The 23,521-nt window shown below is 56.3% G+C and overlaps 1 protein-coding gene across 32 annotated transcripts in view; it reads left to right on the forward strand.

Moving 5' to 3' along the window:
- Positions 1 to 962: 962 nt before the first annotated feature.
- LRRFIP1 (LRR binding FLII interacting protein 1) overlaps positions 963 to 23,521 on the forward strand; it is a 142,914-nt gene continuing 120,355 nt past the window's right edge. For 8 of the 32 annotated variants that reach the window (XM_043578319.1, XM_043578283.1, XM_043578296.1 and 5 more), the window contains exon 1: positions 970 to 1,117. In XM_043578319.1, the coding sequence (XP_043434254.1) occupies positions 1,022 to 1,117 (96 nt within the window). In that variant the 5' untranslated portion in view covers positions 970 to 1,021. Of the gene's footprint in view, positions 1,118 to 23,521 lie in introns of all 32 variants that reach the window. The other 24 variants (XM_043578266.1, XM_043578271.1, XM_043578269.1 and 21 more) reach the window with 5 other exon arrangements.

Consider the following 23,521-nt stretch of genomic DNA (forward strand, 5'->3'; position numbering starts at 1 on the left):
ACTCATCGGGGGGCCCCTGTCTGAGCCCCCCCCGCCCCCCCACCCCGGGTCCCTGCACTCGTCTGCGCGCAAACCCTTCTCTGCAACCCCGTTCCTCCGCGCCCTGGAGCAGCCCCGCAGAGGTCCCATCTCCACCGGGAGCCACTGCCCTGGAGTGGGCCGCTCGCGACCACCAGCAGGGCTCACCTTCCGGTGCCGCTTGGGGCCCTGGGCCTCCCGGCGCCTCTGAACCCTTCTTGGTCCCTCGCCCCCTCTACCCGCCGCCGCCCCCAGCCCTGGCACCTCCGCGTCCTTGCGCGGGGTAACCCCAGCCATCCATTCCAGACTGCCATTTGTCTCCATGCTCCGCAGCCCGGAGCGTCCCCGGCCCCGTCCTACATGGCGGCCCCACAAGACCCCGTGCCAGGTCCCCGCGCCCCTGTCCCCGCGCCCCCGGCCCCCCGTGTCCCTCCCCTCCGGCGTGACCCCCCTCCTCCGGCGTGTCCCCGCTCCCCCAGCCCCCGTGTGCCCCCCTCCGGCGTGTCCCCCCCTCCTCCGGCGTGTCCCCGCGCCCCCGGCCCCCCGTGTCCCTCCCCTCCGGCGTGTTCCACCCCTCCTCCGGCGTGTCCCCGCGACCCCGGCCCCGCCTGCCCCCCCATCTAGTCCGGCGTGTCCCTGCGCCCCCGGCCCCCGTGTGCCCGCCTCCGGCGTGTCCCCGCGCCCCCGGGCCCCGTGTCCCTCCCCTCCGGCGTGTCCCCCCCCTCCGGCGTGTCCCCGCGCCCCCGGGCCCCGTGTCCCTCCCCTCCGGCGTGTCCCCCCCTCCGGCGTGTCCCCGCGCCCCCGGCCCCCGTGTCCCTCCCCTCCGGCGTGTCCCCCCCCTCCTCCGGCGTGTCCCCGCGCCCCCGGCCCCCGTGTGCCCCCCTCCGGCGTGTCCCCGCGTCCCCGGCCCGCGCCCGCTGACGCCATGACGCCGCGGCGGAGGGAGGGGCGGAGCGGGGCGGCCCGAGAGGGGCGCGAGCGGCGGCAGCGGGCGGCGCGGCCGATGGACATGGGCACGCAGGGCTCGGGGCGCAAGCGGCTCCCCAACCGGGAGCGGCTGACGGCGGAGGACGACGCGCTGAACCAGATCGCGCGCGAGGTAGGCGGCCGGGGGGGCCGGGGGCCGGGGGGCGGCCGGGGGCGCCTCCGCGGCGGTCGCGCCCCGGTCGGTGGGTCGCTCGGTCCGTCCGCGGCGGCGCGGGCCGGGCGCGGGTCCTCCGGCCCCGGGGACGAACCGGCGACGCCGACCCCTCCCCCACGCCCGGGGCCGCGGTGCCCCTCGGGGAGCGGCGCTGGGGCCGGCGGCTCAGGACCCTCCCCACCGCCCGGGCCCGCGGGGTCGGGGAGCGAGCGCCCCGCTCGGTCGCGCGGCCTCGTGGGGGTGGAGCGGGCCGACCCCGGAGGCCGGTGGACGGTCCCCGGAGGCCACATGGCCCTGGCGAAACGGCCTGGTTCATGTCCGCGACCACTGGCCGTCGATTGACACGCAGGTGCAGCTCGGGCATGAGCGTGGTCTCTGTGAATCTTGTCTCTGGACCGAGCCCGAAAGCGGGTCCAGGCGCACGGAGAGGTTTTCCTCCAAGTTTCCTGGGCAGTTTATTGGAACGGCTGGCGATGAACTTTAAGCGTGGCAAATGAAGGGGCGCTGTGTGCCTGTCTGTCCCCGCCCGCGCCGTTCCCCCCAACGGTCCAACCTTTAGGTTAAACTAACCAATGACACTGGAAAGTTGCAGGGCAGATGGGCCGTGGCAGCTCCCTGGGGAAGGGGGCCCGTTCCCTGGGCCCCGGTGACAAAGAAACTTGCTACCTGGGGATTGTGTCCCGTGTAAATGCTAACTACGAAGACTGTATATGCAGGTACAGTCCATCCCCCCCTCGTGTACTCCCTCCCAAGGGTTCTGTTAGGATGTGGACTTAGTCTGCACAGCACTGGCCTCACGTGGAAAAACTCCCAAGCCACTCAGGCTGCGGGCTCTGGTTGCCTCTGTCAGCTGTTCACTGAGGTCTGCTCTATGACCTGTTCTTAGGTGTTTTCGGTTTGCAAATACCCGATTTGGCGTTGACGGGCACGTGGCTATCCAGCGGTGTTGGTTGAATACCGAAATGGATAAAGACTTTGGTTTTCCTCTGTGTGAAAAGGAAAAGGGCTTTCCGGGCAAACTCCTCTTCATGCCTGAAAACCCACTGGAGATTTGTGTCCTCTGTGAGCCCACCCAGATCACGACAGGCAGAAGTCTCCCTGCCTCCCCCAGGCTCCTGTCGCTCTTGCCTCCCTGCACCTGGTGTGGTGGTCACTTCGCCTCGGCATAATTTGTTCTCCCTGTAGGAGGTGACACACAGGCAGGCCGTATCTCACTCCCTTTTGTATCCCCCGAGCTCCGCACAGAGTCAGGCGTGTGGTACAAGCTCCTGAGTGTGTTGCATTAATTAACAAACAAAAGAAGTACCAGGAGCTTAAAGTACATTCGGCTAAATAAAGACGTTGGCCAAAAGTAGTAGCCTGAATATAATCCCCACTGCTGTGAGGAGTGTCACTTATGTGTGTATTTGACCGAAAGACCAAGCAAGTGTTCTCTGGGAGGCCAGGGGGGACTGGTGGTCTCGGCCTTGTCTTTCCGTGGCTGCTTATGGACAAAGGAACAGAAGACTGAGCGCTCGCTAGGTCTGCCTGGTATCTGCTGCTTTGGTTTGGAAGGAAAGGCTGGGGATGCTCCCTGGGTTGACACCCTTGAGGTCCTGAGGACCGGGAACCCGTGGTCCTGCCCCCCAGCCGGGGAGATGCAGATGGCAGTGACAGGTTCAGGCCTGGGAGTCAGACCTGGGCTGTGAACCCGCACACACCTCCCCCCCGGAGGAGCTATGTGATCCCAGGGAAATGAGTTACTCAACCCCTTTCAGCCTCTGTCTTCTCGTCTCTGAAATGGGGAGAAGAAATCCGCTTTGGCTGTTTGTGAGTAACTAGGTCAATGTGAGATCTTCCCACCTATCCTCCCATTAAAGCCACAGATGGGGCTGTTACAAGTGCTGAGTGGCATGTATCTGTAATGTTGGGAGAAGCAGGTGCTACGTTTTCTGTTTTGCTACAAATTGAATTCTAGGGCCCAACTGTGGAAATTAAAACCGGGATTCAAATGGCGAGTATCTGTTCACCACGGAGTTCTTGAGACTTGCGCTAAAAGTTAACAAAAGTGTCGTAAGTTTGGCTCCTTCTTATTTGCTCATCGATTCAGCAGATACGTGCCATGCTCTCCAGACTTCTGTCCCAGGGAGAGTAGGACTCAGGGATGGACCTGAAGGGAATTGCCCTCGAAGAATTGGGTCAGATGGGGCGCCTGGGTGGCTCAGTCGGTTAAGCGTCCGACTTCAGCTCAGGTCACGATCTCGCGGTCCGTGAGTTCGAGCCCCGCGTCGGGCTCTGGGCTGATGGCTCAGAGCCTGGAGCCTGCTTCCGATTCTGTGTCTCCCTCTCTCTCTGCCCCTCCCCCGTTCATGCTTTGTCTCTCTCTGTCTCAAAAATAGATAAAATGTTAAAAAAAAAAAAAAAAGAATTGGGTCAGAAAGGGGCCTGACCTGTAGAGCAATAACTCTAACAGAAGACAGGAGAGAGCTGACGTTACAAGGGCATGGATATTGTGCACTGAAAGTCTGGAAATGAGAGTTCCAGTTTACTGATGGGACTAGGGATGGCAATCAGAGGCGGCTTCCTGGAGGAAATGGCATTTTGAGGTTTTTCTGGAAGTGACAGAAACCCTGACCTGGACTGGCCTCCACAAGAAGAAACATACTGACTGCAGTATGGACTCCTGGCCAGCCCCACCAGTGGCCCCTTGTCTCCACAGCACCTTGAGGCTGGGCTGTCCTCTTCCGGATGGCCTCATCTCCAGGCTCTTGCTCCTGGCAGACTGGCTGCCGTGTTCCCAGACTTCCCCCCCCCCCCCATGAGCACACACCCGGTCTCTCTCCTGAGATCTAGAAGCATCTTCCGTGACACATCTCCACGTGGCTCCCTGGCTGCTCCTGAGCCAAACTGTGACCAGGACTGTTGACTCAGCAGCCCACGCTAGTCTCTGTGCGTGGGTGTGTGGGGCGGGGGGGAGCCCTCCCTTAGGACCCGTCAGGCCCATCCTGGCAACGGGGGACGTTGGCTGCCTCTGAAGCACTTGGGGAGGCGAGGGGGCCTGAGTGAACACTGGAGAGGGTTTAAGCGGGTGGCAGGGGGTGGGTGGACGTGGGCCGGGTGTCCAGGAATGTGCCCTCTGGAGAAAAAGGAGCATTCTGGGCCGAGGTGACCTGAGGCCCACTGGCAGGGTCACCGTGCGGGAAGGAGAGCGGGCAGGCAGGGCCCGGTCGGCCGAGGGGTTGGGACCGTCCTGGGTACGTGCCGGAAGCAGTGACCTGACACAGGGCCAGTTGACATACTCCTGTTTCAGATACATTATGGTTTCAGCCGAGGCGGGTTTCTAGTAAATGGAGTTGTAGCTTTTGAACACTGTGGATGCATTAGCACGACTAGCTTGTCCCTGACGTGGACCTCGGGCAAGATGTTGTCAGGAAAAAGGTCCAGGAAGCACTTTGAGACACTCGTCGCCACTGAGGGCGGGAACAGTGCTTCTCACACCCTGGGAAAGGTGTTTTGAAAGCAGTTCTATTTTTCTCTCCTACCGCGTTTCACATTCTGCTCAAGGCTTTTGGTAGCATCCCAAATTCTCACCCTGCCGCTGAGTGAAAGGATACTGCTCTCCAGGTGCCTGGGGCAATTCAGAGTATCCTCTCGAAAGGAGAATAACAGCAACAGAAAAATTGAAAAAGGAAATCGGGGCGCCTGCGGGGCTCAGCCGGCAGAGTGTCCGACTTCGGCTCGGGTCGTGATCTCGTGGTTCACGAGTTCAAGCCCCACGTCGGGCCCTGTGCTGACAGCTCGGAGCCTGGAGCCTGCTTCGGATTCTGGGTCTCCCTCTCTCTCTGCCCTCCCCCGCTCAAGCTCTGTCTCTGTCTCTGTCTCTCCCTCTCTCTGTCTCTCAAAACTAAATAAACATTAAAAGAAAGGTTTTTAAAAATCACAGGCAAGCTGTATGAGAAATGGACTTGGGGGTCCTTTCACCAAGGCGGTGAATGAGTCATCCCCTGGCCACACAGACCCTTGTCCCCTTCTCTTCCTCACTCACAGCACGGTGCCCTCTCCTTGACTGTCCCCAGAGCCTCTTCTCTGAGACTGACCCTTGGGCACACGATGCCTACAGGGGCTCAGATCCCTCTTATCGGGGGGGGGGGGGTGTTGACTCCCTGGCCTGTAAGTGTGGCTCCTGGGGGTTCACAGCTGCCCCTTCACTACAAAGGTGCCCCTGACCACATAGGAGTCACTGTGGGGGTGGGGGTATGACACCCCCCACCCCTGGGGCAGCTGCAGCTGTTGACGGAGGGTGTCAGTGTCCCCTCCCCTTGCTACAAGGTGGAGCTAACTCTGCTCCAGAGCTCCCCGTGGGACGGGGCTGAGGGCACACTCCCGCGGAGGCCTCCTCCTGCCCCTGCCCCGCAGCTCCCCTCACCCCTCTTCTGCTGCCTGTGGATACATACCCGCATGCAAATCCCTGCCTCAGGCTCTGCTTCCGGGGACCCCAGCTTAGGACAACCCCGGGCTTCATTCTGGGTAGTTCTGTAAATGCAGGATATTCTCATCCTAAATCCTCCTTTCAGTTTACTGCCCAGCCCCCCTTACCCCTTGCTTCCCCAAATAGCCTTCCTAAGTCCGCTTGTCTTGAGGGACCCTGTCTCTTTTCTCCTCCAGCCTCAAGCCAAGCTGGGGGTTGGGCACACAAGTTCTTTTTCAGAACGGTCCTGGAAATCGGGCTCAGTTTGGGGCCTCACCTCCCTCTGGCTCCTCTGGGCCCGTGCCGTCCGGGAGTGAGCCCAGCGGGCCTGATACACACCCCTGGCCCCTTGCTCCGCTCCCCTGCCCTCAGGTGAGACCACACCGAGCCCAGCATTTACCCGAACGTGGTGTTGTTGCTACAGCCTGTTTCCTGTCGTTTGAACTGTCACCCTCATGCCTTTTTCCCAGGTGACATTGTCGTGCCCCCTTCTTCCAGGGGGTGGGAAGGGGCGAGGGGGTCGGATGCCCGGCACGGCACAGGCTGTCCCGCGGGAAGAACCCCCAATTCTAACGCGGCCGCTGAGGAGTAACCCCAGACCCTTCCGGGGCTCTTCTTCCGGAGACAGACACGCACATCCCCGTGTGTCAGCAGAGGGCATCAGGAATGTGACAAGACAGGCGTCCAGGGGGATTTTCATCACCAAGTCTGGGCCGTCAGGGGGTGCACACACTGAGCCCGTGACCGTGGCCTGTCTCGGTGAGTCCCAACGAAATGGTTCCGGTTGGACTTGAGATCAGGAACTCAGCTGTGGACCGGCCTGCGGGTCCCCGATGGCTCGCGGGCCCCGCCCCACAGCTATTTCTGTCAGAGAGCCAGCTGTCTCCCTCTCCCTTTTCTGGGCGACTCTCGTGATTCACCGGCGTCCCGCTTAGGGGCTGCGACTTGTATGTGGGTGACACACAGAGATGGCCCGGCGGGTGGGAAATCAGGGGACCCGGGTTCCAGCCGAGGCTGTGGATTGTGCGCCTCGTCAGGGAACAGGATTGGGAAGGGCGGAGGTGGGAGCGGAGGTGGCTTGTGAGGCCTGCGGGCTGCTAGATGCTCCCAGAAGCTTCCCCCATAGTTACATCAAACCCCAGGAGCAGAGTTTAGAGTATGTCTCTGTTTGACAGAGACAGACTCAGAGGTGCTAAGGGACCGGCCCAAGTAACCAGGAAGATGCCAGTTCGACCCCCAGGCTGCCCCCACTTCCTGGATCGATGTCTCGGCTCCAGCCAAGGCCCCGTTGCCCATGGTGTCCTGAAGTCACACCCACTCGCTTCCCATCTCTGGGACTCTTGTCCCCAGCTGACCTCTGGCCACCAGGCGTGACATTTCACGGGAGGGTTGGTACTCTTCTCCCCCGGCTACCCCTCACCCCATCCTTTTGCATTGTCTCGACTCCTAAACCGTCGTGTTTATTGAAGGTAATCTATGTTTTACCCGTGTCCCACATTCTCAGGCCATTCTCCACACGGCAGCTGGGTGATCCTTTTAAAATATGTCAGATCATGTCACTTCTCTAATTAAAACTCTCCAACGGCTTCTCATATCACCCCATCAAGGCCAAGTTCTCAATGGCCTGACAAGACCCTGAATGATCTGGCGATTAGCTCCGTGTCTATAAATAATACACGTGTGCACTCTATCGATTTTCCAAGCGTGGACACTAAGTGCCGGCTTCCTGGCTCGGGGGGAGAGGGGGGTTGGGCCCCGCTCTCCTCCCTCCACATTGTCACACCACAATTGTCGTGTTCGGGTTATGTCGTAGGACAACGGACTGCTAAAGAGGATAATGCGACTGGGGTCAGATTCCTGGGCTCGAGTCCTGGCCCTGCCACGTGCTCCGTGGTTACTTCACCTTGTGGCCCAGGTGCCCCGCACATAAGGTGGGAAAGTTTCGAGTGCACTTCCCGCAAGGGGTTTAAGAGGGCAGAGGAGCTATTTCGTTGAGAAGACCTCACTCAGCACGAGCCCCGGGTGCAGGAGAGGCTGGTGGTGACGGTGATGTCACGTACCATGTGGTGCTGTAACGTTTCTATCCTTGGACAGCTTTCTGCCTTTTCTGGAGTTAATGATTTGTTTTTTTGGTTTTTTTCAATTGCGTTTCTGTCTACGTGTCTGTCATAGCCGGTTCTTCAACACCTTTTCGACAGAGCCCCTCACAATACTATTTCCTGTGTGATTCAACAAACCAGACCATCTACCATTTCCCCTTCATTCTCTCTTCTGGGACTCGACCCCCTCCCCCAGATGTCTGTCCACTCCCCTAGTCTGCTCCGGGCACTCTCAGGACTTGTTGGTCATGTCCCTTGACCACGACTCTTTGCGTTTCTCTTGCCACTGTTCAGTTGTTGTTGGATCCCTCTTTGCCAGATTCTGTATCGTCTTCTTCCTTGCATTACTATCTCATTTTGCTGGAACGCGTCCTTCGTCCTTTGGTGGCCCTTCCTAAGCGTCCGCGTGTCCGAAAAGGACTATTCTACCCTCATACTCGACTGATAGTTTGGCTGACTGTAGAGTTCTAGGTTAAAAATAATTCTCCAAAGAATGACAAAGATCTCTATGTATTCTTTGAAATTATTTCCAGCATGCATTGTTAACTGAAAGAAGCAATGTGCAGAAAGCGAAAATAGCACGCAGTCCCTTATGTGAGAAGGGTGGGGATTTCTCCGCATTTGGGTGAAAAAAGCCTGCAGAGCAAATGGAGTGTGGATGTGAGTGGAAGCAGATTTATCAAGTGTTACTTTTCATACGCTTTGGACATGGAACCACGTGACTGCCTTGCCTCTTCAATGAAATAAACTAATAGTTCCTAAGAAAGTAAAATTAAAAGCTATTTTCTACCATAATTTAAGAATTTTTTCCCATTTTATTCCAGCTTTCAGGATTGCTTTGAGAATTTTGATGCATTGTGTATTTTCAGTATCTTGTATGATCTCTGCTTTTACTCTCTAGAAGCTTTTAGAAACTTCTCTTGATCTTTAGCGTTCTGGATCCCCCTGCCCCCCACATATTGAGCATTCATTGGGTTCGTTGGATCTGAAAAAACATGTATCCTAAAATTCTGGGGAATGTTCTGAATTTTCCCTTCTCTATCGTTTCCTCTGTCTCTTTTACAGCAGCTCCTTTGTTGAGAATAACTTCCTTTTCGTTCCCATTCTCTAGCTTTTTTCTCTTGGCGATACTTTGTGGGAGATTACTCAACTGTATTCTTCCACTCCTTCTACTGGACTTATCTATTCTATATTTCATTTCAAAAAGGTGGGGTTTTTTTTTGGCTGTTATTCTTGGTTCCCTTTTTATGGCATTGTCTCTGACTCTCAAATGTAGCACCTTTTCTTGTCATTCTGAGGATATTAATTTGTTATTGTTGTTTTCCCCAAAACTTTTTTTCTTTTTTTTGTCCGCTGTGTTATGGTCTGTTTCTTTTTGTCCTTTGTTGCAGCCTCTTTTATCTTAAAGCCTCTTGCAGATGTGTGGTGATCCTTGGCTATCCACTCACTCCGAGAATGAGGCACTAAAACATTATGAGAACAATTTGGGCAAAGGCCAGGAGGTGACGTGGCACAAGATGGGACCAGGACACCATTGGGGGTGCAGCGGGGTGGCTGAAGTGCTGACACTGGGCATTAAGTAGCTCCTCAGGGCACAGGCACACAGCCTGGATTGGAGCTCAGGTCCCTGGTCTGCAAGGCCAGTGCCCTGGACAGTGTCAGTATTGGAAGGAAATGTTGCCTAATGCTATCAAACCAGACCTCCCTAAGTTGGTTCCTATAGGTAGAGTTTTGATTTTGATTAAGGATTGAGAAGAACGTTGAAAATTAATCCGAGATTTATAACAGAACAGAGTAATCTCTAATGTCCCTACAGCCTGGACAAGGGAACTGGTCATTATGATATTCTTTTACTGAGAGTTGAATAAGGTATCAAATTAGGTGAGCAAACAAAGGGAGTTATAGAAATAAAATTTTCATAGCTTTACCCGTCAAGGATAATTCACTTACTTGTTTGGAACACTCTCTAAAATCTGAGCCATGAAACAACTATGAGATACCTGGAGAGTTTAGGTAGGCAGAATGTGATACAGTCTTGGCAGTGGGTAAACTCTTGGATCAGCAAGTACGTAAGAGCCAGAGCTGCTCAGGGCCTCCCCTGGAGTATTGCACTGCAATGCTTCCACCCACTTCTTGGCTTGGGGGAGTAAATGAAAAATCACACCGTGGTCGTGATGATAGAAACCTACAGGATCTAACGTTTTGTTTTGCTCTTAAGCTCCATCTCATAAGTTTATCTATTTTTTTAAGCCATCATCCTTGACTTAATTTTCTTTTTCACTTTCTTTTATGAAATCTCTTAGGCATGGGGGAAGACGCGGACGTTTCCAGGTTGACAGAAAGATTCAGTTTCCATGCTGACTGAACATCTGTTGTGTCTCTACCCTGGATGCCCTAGGATACTGCTTTAAGTTACCCCAGGTGTATTTTAACACCATCCAGAGCAGGGCTGGTTGCTAGGACTTTCCGCAGCGAGGGCAGCGCTCCGTCTCCGTGCTGTGTACGTGGTGGACTCTAGCCCCGTGTGGCAGCTGAGCACCTGAAATGTGGCCCGTGCCAGTGAGGAACTGCATCTTAAGTGTTACTTAATTTTAATTTGTTTGCATTTCAGTAGCCACCGCGGCTAGTGGCCACCAGATTGGCAGCAGAGGTTCAGAGCAGTGATTTATTCTCTGTTGTAATACAGCGTGATAGAGGTGTGTTCCGTAATGCAGAACAGGGCTCCGTCCGTCACTCCTCGTGGCCAGGCACCGAGGAGGAGCGTACCGGGGGCGTGGGGGCAGGACCGGCCGACCGCCGGAAGTCTCCATGGACGGTGTCTCCATGGACAGAAGTCTCCATGGACACTCCACGGACGGGTGTCTCCATGGAAGGGAGCACCATCAGCCTTCGTAAGTTGGGGGACCACAGACAGCTTATCACATCTGAGCCCCATGGTTAGAGTCACGAGTTGTGCCCGGGAAACACAGGGCAGGTGGCCTGGTACACGGTGGGCGCTAACTGAGCCCCGGTGGTTTTCTGCCTCTGGTGGCTGTGTCCACCTCCGGAAAGAGACAGTGGGGGCACTTGACTGGCCAGGACGTGTCCAGAACCACTCTTCCAGGGGCGGGGGTGCAGCACCCCCTTCCCAGGAGGCGGCCGAGAGGAGGGAGAGCAGACCGTAGGAACGGAAACCCCAGGAAGGCGGGTCCCCGCGTGCAGGGTCAACGACGGCCCTGGGGCTGGTTGGTGACTCTGAGTGAGCGCACAGACATCGGCCACTTCAGCGACACACGTGTCTTCAGCGCCACGACCCTGCGGCTCCCGTAGAATCTAGAGCACGTGTGCAGCTGACCAGGGGGACGCAAAGGACCCTCTGTTTTCAGCAGCGTTTTTGCTTCTTGGCCTTGAATTTGAGGATTAAGAGCAAGATGCCAGCAGACTTTCCAGGCTGTCGGGCAGCGACTCCCTGGGGCCGCGGTCCCCACGCTGGAGACCATGGCCACCCCACCTGGCCTTGTCCCGCGTGGTGTATCTCCAGGCTTACCTGACCTCTCAGGAGCCACTCAATTACCTGCCCGTTTGTCACATGAAGCGGTGGCCTCACGGCCCTCCCCTGTCGTCTCGGTTTCTCACATTCTTTCTCTTACTTTTCTTGTAAGGGGTTTCCCGGCCTCCGCACTGCAGACATTCAGACATTCGGGGAACAGCTCTCTGCTGGGGGAAAGACTGCCCTGTGTGTTGTAGATTTAACAGCATCCCTGGTTTTTCCCCCGGGTGACAAAGTGGCCCAGACGTTGGCAGGTGCCCTGGGGACGAGACGGCCCCTTGGAGAAGCACATTTGGCATTTTCCTACCGCTGCCCCGGCTCCGTGGCTGAGCTGAGCCCCGCTCGCCTCGGCCCCGCAAACCCGACCTTCGCTCAGCCCTGACCCTGGGCCCCGTTGCTCCGTGGGGGCAGGGAACACGGGCTGGCCCAGCCCTCCTCTGCGCCCAGTTTCCCCATCTCCTGCTCCCGGAAGTCAGCAGGTGCATCATGCCCTGGAGGGCCCGGGTGGAAGGTCCTGGGAGCAGCTGCAGACTCAGGAAGCTGGGACATCAGCTGCAAATTCGGTGACTCTTCGCCGTGTTCCAGAGTGCACTCGAGTGGGTGCGGGGGCCGGGAGGGTGTGGAGAGTCTACAAGGCGGGCACTGGAACAGACCTTGAATTCTCTCCTCCTTCGGCAGGAACTTCTTGGTCCCCAGGGAAGATGGGTTGGCATGAAGGTGGGAGCCGGTGAGAGCGATCTTTTGAGTGAAAAATCCTACAGGGCCGAGTGGCTCCTTTCTGCCCATCGGAGATCCCTTTTCCCGCCAACCTCGGGTACGCTTCAGGCCAACACGGGTCACGTCAAGCCTCGCTCCGCTGAGCCACAGAGCGGGGATGCAGGAATTGAGTCGGCTGGGGCAGCCGAGACTTGCCTTTCCCTCCAGGAAAAGGCCCGAGGCCATGGCTCAGGTGCGCCAGGGATGGCGTGGTGTCCACAAGGCCGCTGCTGAGAGCCGCCGGGCCCAGAGGTCGCGCAGCACCAGGGCCGGCGTTCCGGCCATTGGGGGTCACGTCCCGCACTGGCTCTGCCTCGTGCCTGCTGGCTTCGTGCTGGGGAGACTGAGGACGGGGGCGTCGCTGCCAGGAGCTGCCTGGACGCAGAGCCAGGCCTTTGCTCCGGTGAGTCTGCTGTCGTCCTGTCACCTCAGGGTGGCATTTCCGTGGGTGCCCGCTGGCCGGGAGGAGGAGAGCAGCCTGGGAGGGGCATCAGGACAGGAAGTGGCCGGGCCTGGGATGACGCTCCCGTCCAGCCCGGGGCCCCCAGACGACGGGGAGCCCGCGTGGCCACATGGTCCCGTGAGAGCCAGACCTCCCGAGTGCACCTGCCTGCACGGCTCCGTCACTCGAAATCCCAGGTGTGCTGCAGGAGGAGGGACGGGGGAGACCACACCTTAGCCTTGCCGGCGGGGGCGGTGCCGGTGGCCCACCAGGGTCCCCCTGGAGAAGGGGGCCGGGGGGGCAGCAGGAGGACCAGCCACGGCACATTTCCACGGGGTTACAATTGTCCCCGCACCTCCTCCACCGACTGAGCCACCCAGGCGCCCCTGTCCCCGCGTCTCCTAAAAGGCACGTTGCTTCGCTGTTCGCAGCCGAACTCCTTCAACTAGATCCCTAGACTGTGGTCCTGTGCAGGGTCCCAGCCTGGTGCCCTGGTGCCATGGCCGCGCCCAGCACGACCCTTGTTCTTGAGAAAGCGCCCTGCAGCCTGTGTGTCTCCATTCTTCTCCTGGGGACAGAAAATCGGCAGCGTCCCAACACTCTTCCGCCCTCTGCCCTCTCCATTCCCTTGACCTGAGGGCGTGCAGGGACCCTCAGGCTACAGGGGTGAGGCCGGAGTATTACATGTTAATGTTCTCTGTCGGTCATATTCCCCTCCGTGGCTTAGACCTCCGGCCTCCACTGTCACGTACGATTCGTGAAGGAAGACAAGGTAAGCTGTCGCTCTCGCCAACTGAAAATTCAACGTTAGGATTCCTTTCGGCTTCATAGGTCTTTTCCACATGGATATTTAGTGTGTGGTTTGTTTTTGTTTTGTTTTGTTTTTGTTTTTTGGGTTTGGTTTTTTTTTTTTTTTTTTTTTTTTTTTTTTGGTTTGGTTTGAACAGTGTCACTACTTTAGTGTATTTTTTCTTTCATAAAGATTTTTCCAACTTTCCCCAAATGGGACACGGTCGTTCATAATTATACTGAATGGTAAACAGAGCGGGTGCACCGCCTGGCACACTGGTAGGCCGGACCCCAGACCATCCAGTTACTGACCTGTTAAAATGACATCACGGGGCAAAGTTGTAAGGGGGGGAGCCCCCGGGTGGCTCAGTCTGCGAAGCGTCCGACTTCAGCTCAGGTCATGATCTTGGGGTTTATGGGCTCGAGCCCCACATCGGGCTCCATGCTGACAGCTCGGAGCCCGGAGCCTGCTTCGGATTCCGTGTCTCCCTCTCTCTCTGCCCCTCCCCCACTTGTGCTCTGTCTCTGTCTCTCTCTCTCTCTCTCTCTCTCTCTCTCTGTCTCGAAAATAAACAAACTTAAGTTAAAAAAAAAATCCGACTGAGTCGTTTGAAGATCTAACCAGCTTCATGCTACCGTTCATGAATGGGCAGCACCCTCTGCAAGTAGAAAGGAGCTCTGAAGAGCTGAACAAAGCCGGTTTGTCTCAGGCAGAAGGGGCGGGAAAAGGAAGTCTCTGGCAAAGAGACCGGATTGTCTCAGGCAAGGCCGCCTTCGCGTGGAGGCGGCAGGGATCCTTCCGGCAGGTCACTTCCCAGTGCTGAGCTACCACCACCAGCTGAGGCTACGCCCCCGACAGAGGCCGGAACCACAGTTCGGTCGGGTGCTGAGTCTTGCTTTGCTGACACGGGGCTTAGCACACGTGACGCCATCGGGGGCCTGTTGTCCCTTTTTTGACGCACGTAATAAACGCCATCGCTTGTGTAGGTATGATTAATTCTGTTTATTCAGTTTTGTATCCAGCTCCTTAAAATTTTTGAGTTATTCCGAGTGAAGATACACCCGGCCCCAGGAGGACTTCATAGACAGGGTCAGGCTTCCTTCCTTAGGCCCGTGCCGTGTTCTCTGTGGATGTTTTTTTTCTTTAGGGGCAGCTCTGTGGCTCGCCGGGTCTGGGACGTGGTCCTTGCTGTCTGGAAGCTTTAATTCCTCATCTGTAGGACGAAGACAGGGGTCAGTGGGGGGCTCCTGAGAAGGGGCCTCCCCAGCCAGTGCTCAATACGCTCCCCCTCACCTCCCCCTCCTCCTGAGAAGCCTCGCGGCCTGTGCGGCTCCCGCCCCGGGCCCAAGATGTGCACCTAGTGCCCCCCACTCCTCCTGTCACACTCGTCCCCTGGGTCACTGTTTCCTTTTAGCGGCTCTAGTCTCCCCATCAGACGATGTGCTCTCAGGGGGCTGCATCAGGCCCCATCTCTGGGGGACCCCCCAAACCCGGCCTCCAGGAGTCACTCAGGAACCACCTCCTGAATGAACCCGGTCGAAGCTCAAACAAGAATTCCTCGGCGGTGTGGTGGGACTGCTCTCCTCACTAATATGAAAACCTGTGGATGTGGTCTTTTTCTGAGGGTAGTTGGGTGTGCCTCTGTCAGGATCCATGTGTGGATTACATAGACTGGCTTTCACAGATAACCCCCTAAATCCCGAAACCTCATCAGCTGTCACCGTAGGTCAGGAGATAGAATTGTTCCGTCTCCATATCGATAAGCTGGTCAGACTTGATCGGCAAGAGGCCACAGCTGTCCCGGGGCCACACTGAACTCTGCCACCGAAGCCACATCTGTGTTAGTCGCTTTTGGGTTTCTTGGCACGATGGGTGCTTTCAGTAAGGTGGATGGTATTGTGGGAAATCCCCCAGAAACCAGTGAAATAAAATTTCCTACTGATTCCCATGGTTGGAGGTATTTTGTACGCCCGTAAGAAAACACAACACAGAGGGTCAGAGTTGGACTCTGGGTCAGAAGACCTGGGTCTGTGGTCTGATGTCCCCATTTTCTGACTTTGCCACCTCGGACAATCCACACGGCCCCTCGGCGTTCCCATCTCTAAAGTGGAGGTGATGATGTATGGTCATGAGGACCAGATGAAGGGATACACACGTGACGCTCGGGACAGGGACTCCTGCCGCTCATTAGGACCCCCATGTCTCCCCTACACACCCCTCTGAAAGGAGGCAAAGGTGGTGTGGCCACAGATCACATGTGTTCAGTGGCCACTTGCCTGCCACCCACATTAAAAGAGATCCAGACGGAGAGACAGAGGCTTGGCTCCCGCCCTCAGCTGCAGGCTCCAGGCTCCAGCTCTAGGCTCTGCTCTAGGCTCTAGGCTCCAGGCTCCAGGCTCTGCTCTAGGCTCTAGGCTCTAGGCTCCAGGCTCCAGGCTCCACTCTAGGCTCCAGACTCCAGGTTCCAGGCTCTGCTCCAGCTCCAGGCCCCAGGCTCTAGGCTCTAGGCTCTAGGCTCTAGGCTCTAGGCTCTAGGCTCTAGGCTCCAGGTTCCAGGCTCTGCTCCAGGTTTTGGCTCCAGGCTCCAGGCTCCAGGCTCTAGGCTCTGCTCTAGGCTCTAGGCTCCAGGCTCCAGACTCTAGGCCCCAGGTTCCAGGCTCCAGCTCCAGGCTCCAGGCTCCACTCTAGGCTCCAGACTCCAGGTTCCAGGCTCTGCTCCAGCTCCAGACCCCAAGCTCTAGGCTCTAGGCTCCAGGCTCCAGGTTCCAGGCTCTGCTCCAGGTTCTAGGCTCTAGGCTCCAGACTCCAGGCTCTACTCTAGGCTCCAGACTCCAGGCTCCAGGCTCTGCTCTAGGCTCCAGGCTCCAGGCTTTCCTCCAGGCTCCAGGTTCCAGGCTCCAGGCTCCAGGCTCTGCTCCAGGCCCTACTTTAAGCTCCAGGCTCCAGCTCCAGGCTCCAGGCTCTAAGCTCTACTCTAGGCTCCAGACTCCAGGCTCCAGGCTCGGCTCCAGGCTCCAGGCTTTCCTCCAGACTCTAGACTAAAGGCTCCAGGCTCCAGACTCCACTCTAGGCTCCAGACTCCAGCTCCAGGCTCTACTCTAGGCTCTAGGCTCCAGGCTCCAGGCTCTGTTCTAGGCTCCAGGCTCCAGGCTCTGCTCTAGGCTCTAGGCTCCAGGCTCCAGGCTCTAGGTTCCAGGCTCTGCTCCAGGCTCCAGGTTCCAGGCTCTAGGCTCCACTCTAGGCTCCAGGCTCCAGGTTCCAGGCTCTGCTCCAGGCTCCAGGTTCCAGGCTCCAGGCTCTGCTCTAGGCTCTAGGCTCCAGGCTCCAGGCTCTGCTCTAGGCTCTAGGCTCTAAGCTCCAGGCTCCAGGTTCCAGGCTCTGCTCCAGGCTCCAGGCTCTGTTCTAGGCTCCAGGCTCTAGGCTCCATGTTCCAGGCTCTCCTCCAGGTTCTAGGCTCCAGGCTCCAGGCTCTAGGCTCCAAGCTCTGCTCCAGCTCCAGGCTCCAGGCTCTGCTCCAGGCTCCAGGCTTTCCTCCAGGCTCCAGGCTCCAGGCTCCAGGCTCTGCTCTAGGCTCCAGGCTTTCCTCCAGACTCTAGGCTTCAGGCTCCAGGCTCCAGCTCCAGGCTCTAGGCTTCAGGCTCCAGGCTGCCTAACTAAGGAAGTGGGTGGGTTTGGGTACCTGGCGACAAACCACACTCAGCTTTGGCCTCCTTAACTATAAGGAGGGATCAGGGGCTGCCTGTCTCACAGCCTTCACATGGGGCACACGGGAGAAAGTATTTGAGATAATGCACGCGAAGTCTCAAGGGCTTTGCAAATGTAAGATGGCGGTGGCATTGTTGTCAGAAAAGTGCAAAAAAGATGCTTAACACCTGGATGTTTCAGGCTGGTTTGTAGCTGCTCCTGAACTTGGAGCAGATGCTCACTGGCCCTGGGAGTTGTGCATTTTTCTTTACACAGGGCACTCTCTATTTATTTTTTGGTGGTGATGCTGCTTTCTTCTAGAAGCAGGGGAGGGCACAGGTGCAAGCCTAGTGTGGGAGTCAGGAGAGGTACCAGTGTGGAGGGGAAGTGCTGGAACCGGTGTCTGCAGGCCGCCCTCCTCTGGGCTTCCAGACCTCCAGTTCGTTCAGGTCCTTGAGGGGAGGAGGAAACAGACTAGGATCGCCATCACCATGGCGCCCACAGACCCCCCCTAACCTTCCAGACTTGGGGGAGCAGCCAGGGCCCAGCCTTCTCCAGTCTTCACTGGCATCTCTTCATGCTTCGGGTTTCCTACAGTCTGGCCCCGTGTGCCATCTGCAAAGTGCCAGAAAGGTGTAGGTGTTACAAGACCCCATCCGACTCAAGAGTGGCTTCTGTCCTTCGCACGTGCAGAGTCCTGTCCCTTACAAAAGGGCATTACTGGATCAACCCTTTCCTCAAGAGCAAAAGAAGACCCTGGACCCTTCCACCTTTACTTGGGCCTTGCCGTAAAGGCCTCTCTCTGGCTGTCTGCCTTCTCTTGCGTTCTGTGGATGCTAACTGCACAGCAAACATGCAAAGACCACCGGTGCCTCGTGGGGGGTGGGGCTCAGGTCAGCCTGTCACCTAGATGGTTCCAGTCCCTCAGCTGGGGATGCTCACTACAGCCTCTCTGAAGTAAGTACGTGTTGCGTTGCTTGACCAACTTTGAGAAGACAAAGCACGTTGGGCTGGGATTGAGGGTGGTCGATGGCACCTCAGATCAACGGCCCTCAAACCGTGGCCTCCAGACACAGTACCCACGCCACTTGGAACACGTTAAGAATGCGGCTTCTCAGTGTCCCCCCTCCTGAATCAGAGCCTCTGGGGGTGAGCCCGCCCTCCAGGTGATTCTCACGCACACCCAAGCTTAGAAGGTCCGCCTCAGATAAGCTGATGCCACTGGGGGTCTGATCACAGAGCCGGAGAATAGCATTGACGCTAATATTCCTGATTAGAGCACTATGGCTTTTTCCTGCCCAAGTGCCCGAGGACTGGATGAGTTCTTTCAGCCACAGAGAGGAGTATTATCATGACCTTCAGGCTGGCGAGGCCGCTGCTCCGAAGATGCCCTTTCTGAGAGCCTCCCCGCTCCCCGGACAAGAGGCTGGGGTGGCCTCCCACCCCGGGGGGCGGCCTCTGGGCACACCGCACGCACTCAGTTCTGGTGAGGGAGCGAGCGAGTTTGTGCAGGGATGGACAGATGGGTCACGTTAGCCCTACTTTAGGAACATGTGAACCTTCAGTTACTTTGAAGCCAGAGCAGGAGTCCAGAGATCAACAGTGGTCACCTATGCGTGAGTGAAGATTTACCAGAAAGCTGTGGCCAGCGGGATCGAATTCGGCCAGGGGTTGAGCCTCTGCAGTGTGCAGGTCGGTTATCTGGGCCAGCACAGTGAGTCGCCCTGTCCCCTTTCATGTAATAGGACATAGAAGGAGAGGAAAAGCAGGCGGCTTTCTGCCCCTGCCCCGGTCACCTGACGTTTGCTCCCTCTTCCCGGCTCCCTGTTTTGGGTGACCTTTTCTCTCTTGTGTTTCTCCGTTGACTCTCCGTGTTATGTGTGCACTTGGAAAAAATCTCTGAGTTATCCAGGTGAGGGGGCTTTGGTTTCATCGGGCGGCGTGGGGGCGATTAGGTTGCTCTGCCCGCTGCCAGCACAGTGAGCTGGCATGCCCTAAAAAGGCATGCACGGTGTCCAGGAAAGTGCTCCTGAGGTTGATGGCACTCTCCCAGGGGCTGAAGAAACTTGGACCGTGTTTGTAGAACATTCTATTGTGTGGCTTCCCTGTTGGGGCACAGGGTTCGGACTGGAGGAAGTTAGGTGTATTATTAATATACCCTGCCAGGTGCAAAAAATAGTTGTCTTTGCCTGACCTTAACCTCACGTACAAGCCGTGGTTCTGGAGAGCCATGTGCACACCAGGAGCCACTGCAAACATCTGGAAGGGTGGGGTCAAGGTGGTTGGAGGGGCGTGCAGGTGGAAATTGAAATGAAGAAATGCGGACGTGTGCCTTTGCCCCAGAAAGTTTAGCTAGACTGATCTTCGAGAGAAGTCATAACCTGTCCTGAGCAATGTTTTTCGTTAACTAAATCACAGACTTTGTATGGGTTTCCCAGTTTTTTGAGCAAAGTCTTTTTTCTGTCCTAGGATCCATTCATGCAGTGACCCCACGTTGAAGCTTGTCACGCTGTCCCTTTGTCTCCTGCAGTCTGTGACGGTTTCTCTACTTTCCTCGTCTTCCATGACCTGGGCACTTCTGGAAAGTAGCAGATAGGTGTTCTGTGGAATGTTCTCATCCTGGATTTGCCTGGTTAGACTGAGGTTATGGATTTGAGAGAAGAATTTCATAGAGGTGAAGTGCCCTCTTGCTCACATCACATCGGGGGATGCATGATGGCACACAACTTATCACTGACGGTGTTGACCTGGACCGCTGGGCTAAGGGGGGGTCTGCCAGGTTCCTCCACCGTACAGGTACTCCCCCCCCAAGCTCTGTTCCCTGCAAGTGAGTTCCTCCTAAGTCCAGCCCCACTCGGACAGAGGACTTCAGCTCCATGTCCTGAAAGAATGTGTGATCCTAGGTTGAAACCTTCACCATAATTAGTAAATTTCAGATTGATATCTTTGAGGCTGCGCAAATGTCCTGTCCCATCCTGAAGTCCGTCAGTGGACTTCTGTAAGTGTGAATGCCAAAACCAGATTACTTGGTGAGACCGGTGAACCCGAGAGCAGGGATTGGGAAGCCCTTGAATGTGTTGTGGTACCTGGCGTGGCCTGATTGTGACCCAACCCCGTGGCCGTTGCCTTTTTCAAACCTCACTGCTGGGACGCCGGCTGGCTCTCTGGGTCTTGCTAGCACCCTTCTGTGTTCTGCTCACTGCTGTGGATGTGGGTACCCCAAACCTTCTTCCCCACTCCCAGAGGCCCTTCCCCTACTTTCACCGGAGCAGCAGAAAGGGACAGGTCCACGGGGCGCCTGGGTGGCTCAGTCGGTTGAGCATCCGACTTCGGCTCAGGTCACGATCTCATGGTTCGTGAGTTTGAGCCCCACGCCGGGCTCTGTGCTGACGGCTCAGAGCCTGGAGCCTGCTTCCGATTCTGTGTCTCCCTGTCTCTCTCTCTGCCCGTTCCGTGTTCATGCTCTCTCTCTCTCTCAAAAATAAATAAACATTAGAAAAGTTGTTTAAATACTTTATTGCTAAAAACTGCTGTCACCTGAGCTCTCAGCGAGTTAGAATCCTCTTGCTGGAGGAGTATCTTGCCTCGAAGTTCACGGCCGCTGACTGATCAGGGTGGTGGCTGTGGCAATTCCCCAAAATAAGACAACAGTGGAGTTTGTGGCCTCGAATGACTTCTCCTGACAAACGATTTCTCTGCGGCACGCGATGCCGTTTGACGCCATTTTACGCACAGTAGGAATCGTTCGACACCGGAGTCCGTCCTCTCAAACACAGCCACGGCTCCATCAGCTCAGTGTATGCATCTTCCAGATCCTTTGTGGTCACGTCAACGGTCTTCACGGCATCGTCCCCGGCGGCAGATTCCGCCTCAAGAAACCACTTCCCCAAGAAGCAACTCCTCCTCCGTGCAAGATTTCCCCCAAGACCGCGGCCACACATTCAGTCCCATCATCAGGCTCCGCTTGCAATTCTGGTTCTCTTGCTGTTTCCACCCCATCGGCAGCGACTTCCTCCACGGGAGGCTTGGACCCTCCATGTTGTCCGTGTGGGCTAGAATCAACTTCTTCCAAACTCTCGTGAATGAATGTTGGTATTTTGACCTCTTCCCGTGAATCGTGAATGTTCTCAATATAAAACATAGAGAGTGGTGAATCCTTTCCAGAAGGGTTTCGGCTTACCTTGCCCAGATCCCTCAGAGGAATCACGATGACACTTGTAGCCCCATGAAATGTGAAGACCTGAAAGTCAAAACGACCCCCCGATGCACGGGCTGCAGAATGGGTTCTGTGATAGCTGGCAGGAAAACAGCATTCGTCTCGGTGTCCTTCTCCATCGGAGCTCTTGGGTGACCCAGTACGTTGTCAGTGAGCGCTGATATTTTGAAAGGAGTCTCTTTTTTTGTTCTGAGCCCTGGGTCTCAACAGTGAGATGAAAATATTTGGAAAACCACGTCGTGAACAGACGTGCGCTCATCCCGGCTGTGCTATTCTGCCTACGGGGCACTGGTGGAGTATATTTCCCATAATTCTGAAGGGCCCCAGGATTTTCAGGATGGTGAGCGGGCACTGGCATCGATGTCAAGTCCCCGGTCGCACCGGCCCCCGGTAAGAGAGCCTGTCCCCTGGGGCTCTGGAGCCAGGCGTTGACGTCTGCTCTCCAACGTGAAAACCCTCCATCACGTCTCCTTCCAGCAGAAGGCCGCTCCGTCCACACCGCCCGTCTGTTGTTTAGCGCAGCCGCCCCCACCTTCGTCCTGCCGGGTCTCCCGGAGAACTTGCCGCAGCTCCGGCACGAGCACTCGCAGCCTCACCTTACACGTGCACTTCTGTGTTACGGACACGCTTCTCTCCTGAACCAACCCCTGCTCGCTCCAGACTTTCCTCCGGCAGCCTCTTCACCTCCCGGCCTTCACAAGGAGCGCCAGGGCCTTGGTCTGGACTGGCCTCTGGCTTACGGGAACGTTGCGGCTGGCTGGGTCTTCTATCCCGACCACCAAAACCTTCTCCGAACCAGCAGTAAGGCTGTTTCGCTTTCTTACCATCCGTGTGTTCACTGGAGCGGCCCTTTTAATTTCCCCGAGAACTCATCTCTCGCGTTCACAACCTGGACGACCGTTCGGTGCGAGAGGCCCCGCTTCCGGCCTGTTTCGGCTTTCCACCGGTCTTCCTCACCGAGCTTCCTCATGTCTGGCTTTGGATTGAAAGTGGGAGACGTGCGACCCTTCCTTTCACTTGGACACGTAGAGGCCATCGTAGGGCTATTAACTGGCCTAATTGCAGTATCGTTGTGTCTCGGGGAACAGGGAGGCCCGAGGAGAGGTGGAGACGAGGCAGTGGCCGGCGGAGGGAGCAGACAGAACACACACAGGACATTTATCGATTCAGTTTTCTGACTTATATGGGCGCGGTTCGCGGTGTCCCCAGACAATGACAGTAATGACATCCGAGGTCACGGGTCACAGATCACCACGACAAATATTATAATGAACAAGTTTGAAATATTGCGAGAATTACCCAAATGCGACAGAGACACAAAGTGAGCAGACGCTGTCGGAAAATGGTGCCAATAGGCTTCCTCGGCACAGGGTTGCCCAAAACCTTCAACTTGTAAAAACTGCAGTATCCGCGAGGCTCAAAAAGCGAAGCGCAATGAAACGGGGTAGGCCTGTAATAGTGAGTGATAGAACATGAGAGAGATCAAAGAAAATGCAGACCGGACCATTCGAAACGAAATGTCTGGATTGCAGAGAATTACAGGCCTCTCTGTAGAAAGCACCAGGGCTAAGTCACATGCAGCAGAGTTCGCCAGGTTCTCCAGGGGCATCAGGAATTGCATCAGTGCTGGCCTAGGTAGGGCTCTCGCGCTCTCTCTCCCTCAAAAATAAGTAATAAACGTTACAAAAAAATTTGGTGAATGGGGTCACAACAGTGAGGCCCTGACCCAGTAAGATTCCCGTCCTTATCAGAAGAGACCCTGGGGAGCTCTCCCCTGGGTCACTGAACCACACTTGCTGTCACCTTGAACTTGGGTTTCTAGCCTCCAGAACTGTTGTGTGAGCCACCCAGGCAGTGGCATTATGTTATGGCTGCTGGAGCAGACTATGACAGGTGAATACTGTTATTCCCATATAGAAATGACCTGCCGAGTCATTTATCGTCAACCTGCCCACTTATCACACGGCTTTGCCGTGGTTGACTTTTTTCACTTTGGATTCTCTCTCTCTTTTTTTTTTTTTAATGTTTATATATTTTTGAGAGAGAGCCAGAGCATGAGCAGGGTAGGGGCAGAGAGAGAGGGAGATACAGAATCTGAAGCAGGCTCCAGGCTCTGAGTTGTCAGCACAGAGCCCAATGCGGGGCTCGAACTCACGAACCCGAGATCATGACCTGAGCCGAAATCAGACGCTTAACCGACTGAGCCACCCGGGCGCCCCTGGATTCTCTTTAGTGTTGATATTTGAAACCTGGTGGCATGAAGATAGGCTAGGTTATGGTGGGGAGTAAACCCCAAATCTTCAGAGCCCTGAAACGGCTGAGGTTTCTCTCTGGCCTACACTAGGCGCCCATCATGGGTCTCAGGGGCTCAGTGCATTAAGCTTCAAGGGCTCCTGCTG

Source organism: Prionailurus bengalensis, chromosome C1, assembly GCF_016509475.1.
Source record: "Prionailurus bengalensis isolate Pbe53 chromosome C1, Fcat_Pben_1.1_paternal_pri, whole genome shotgun sequence".
Lineage (NCBI taxonomy): Eukaryota > Metazoa > Chordata > Mammalia > Carnivora > Felidae > Prionailurus > Prionailurus bengalensis.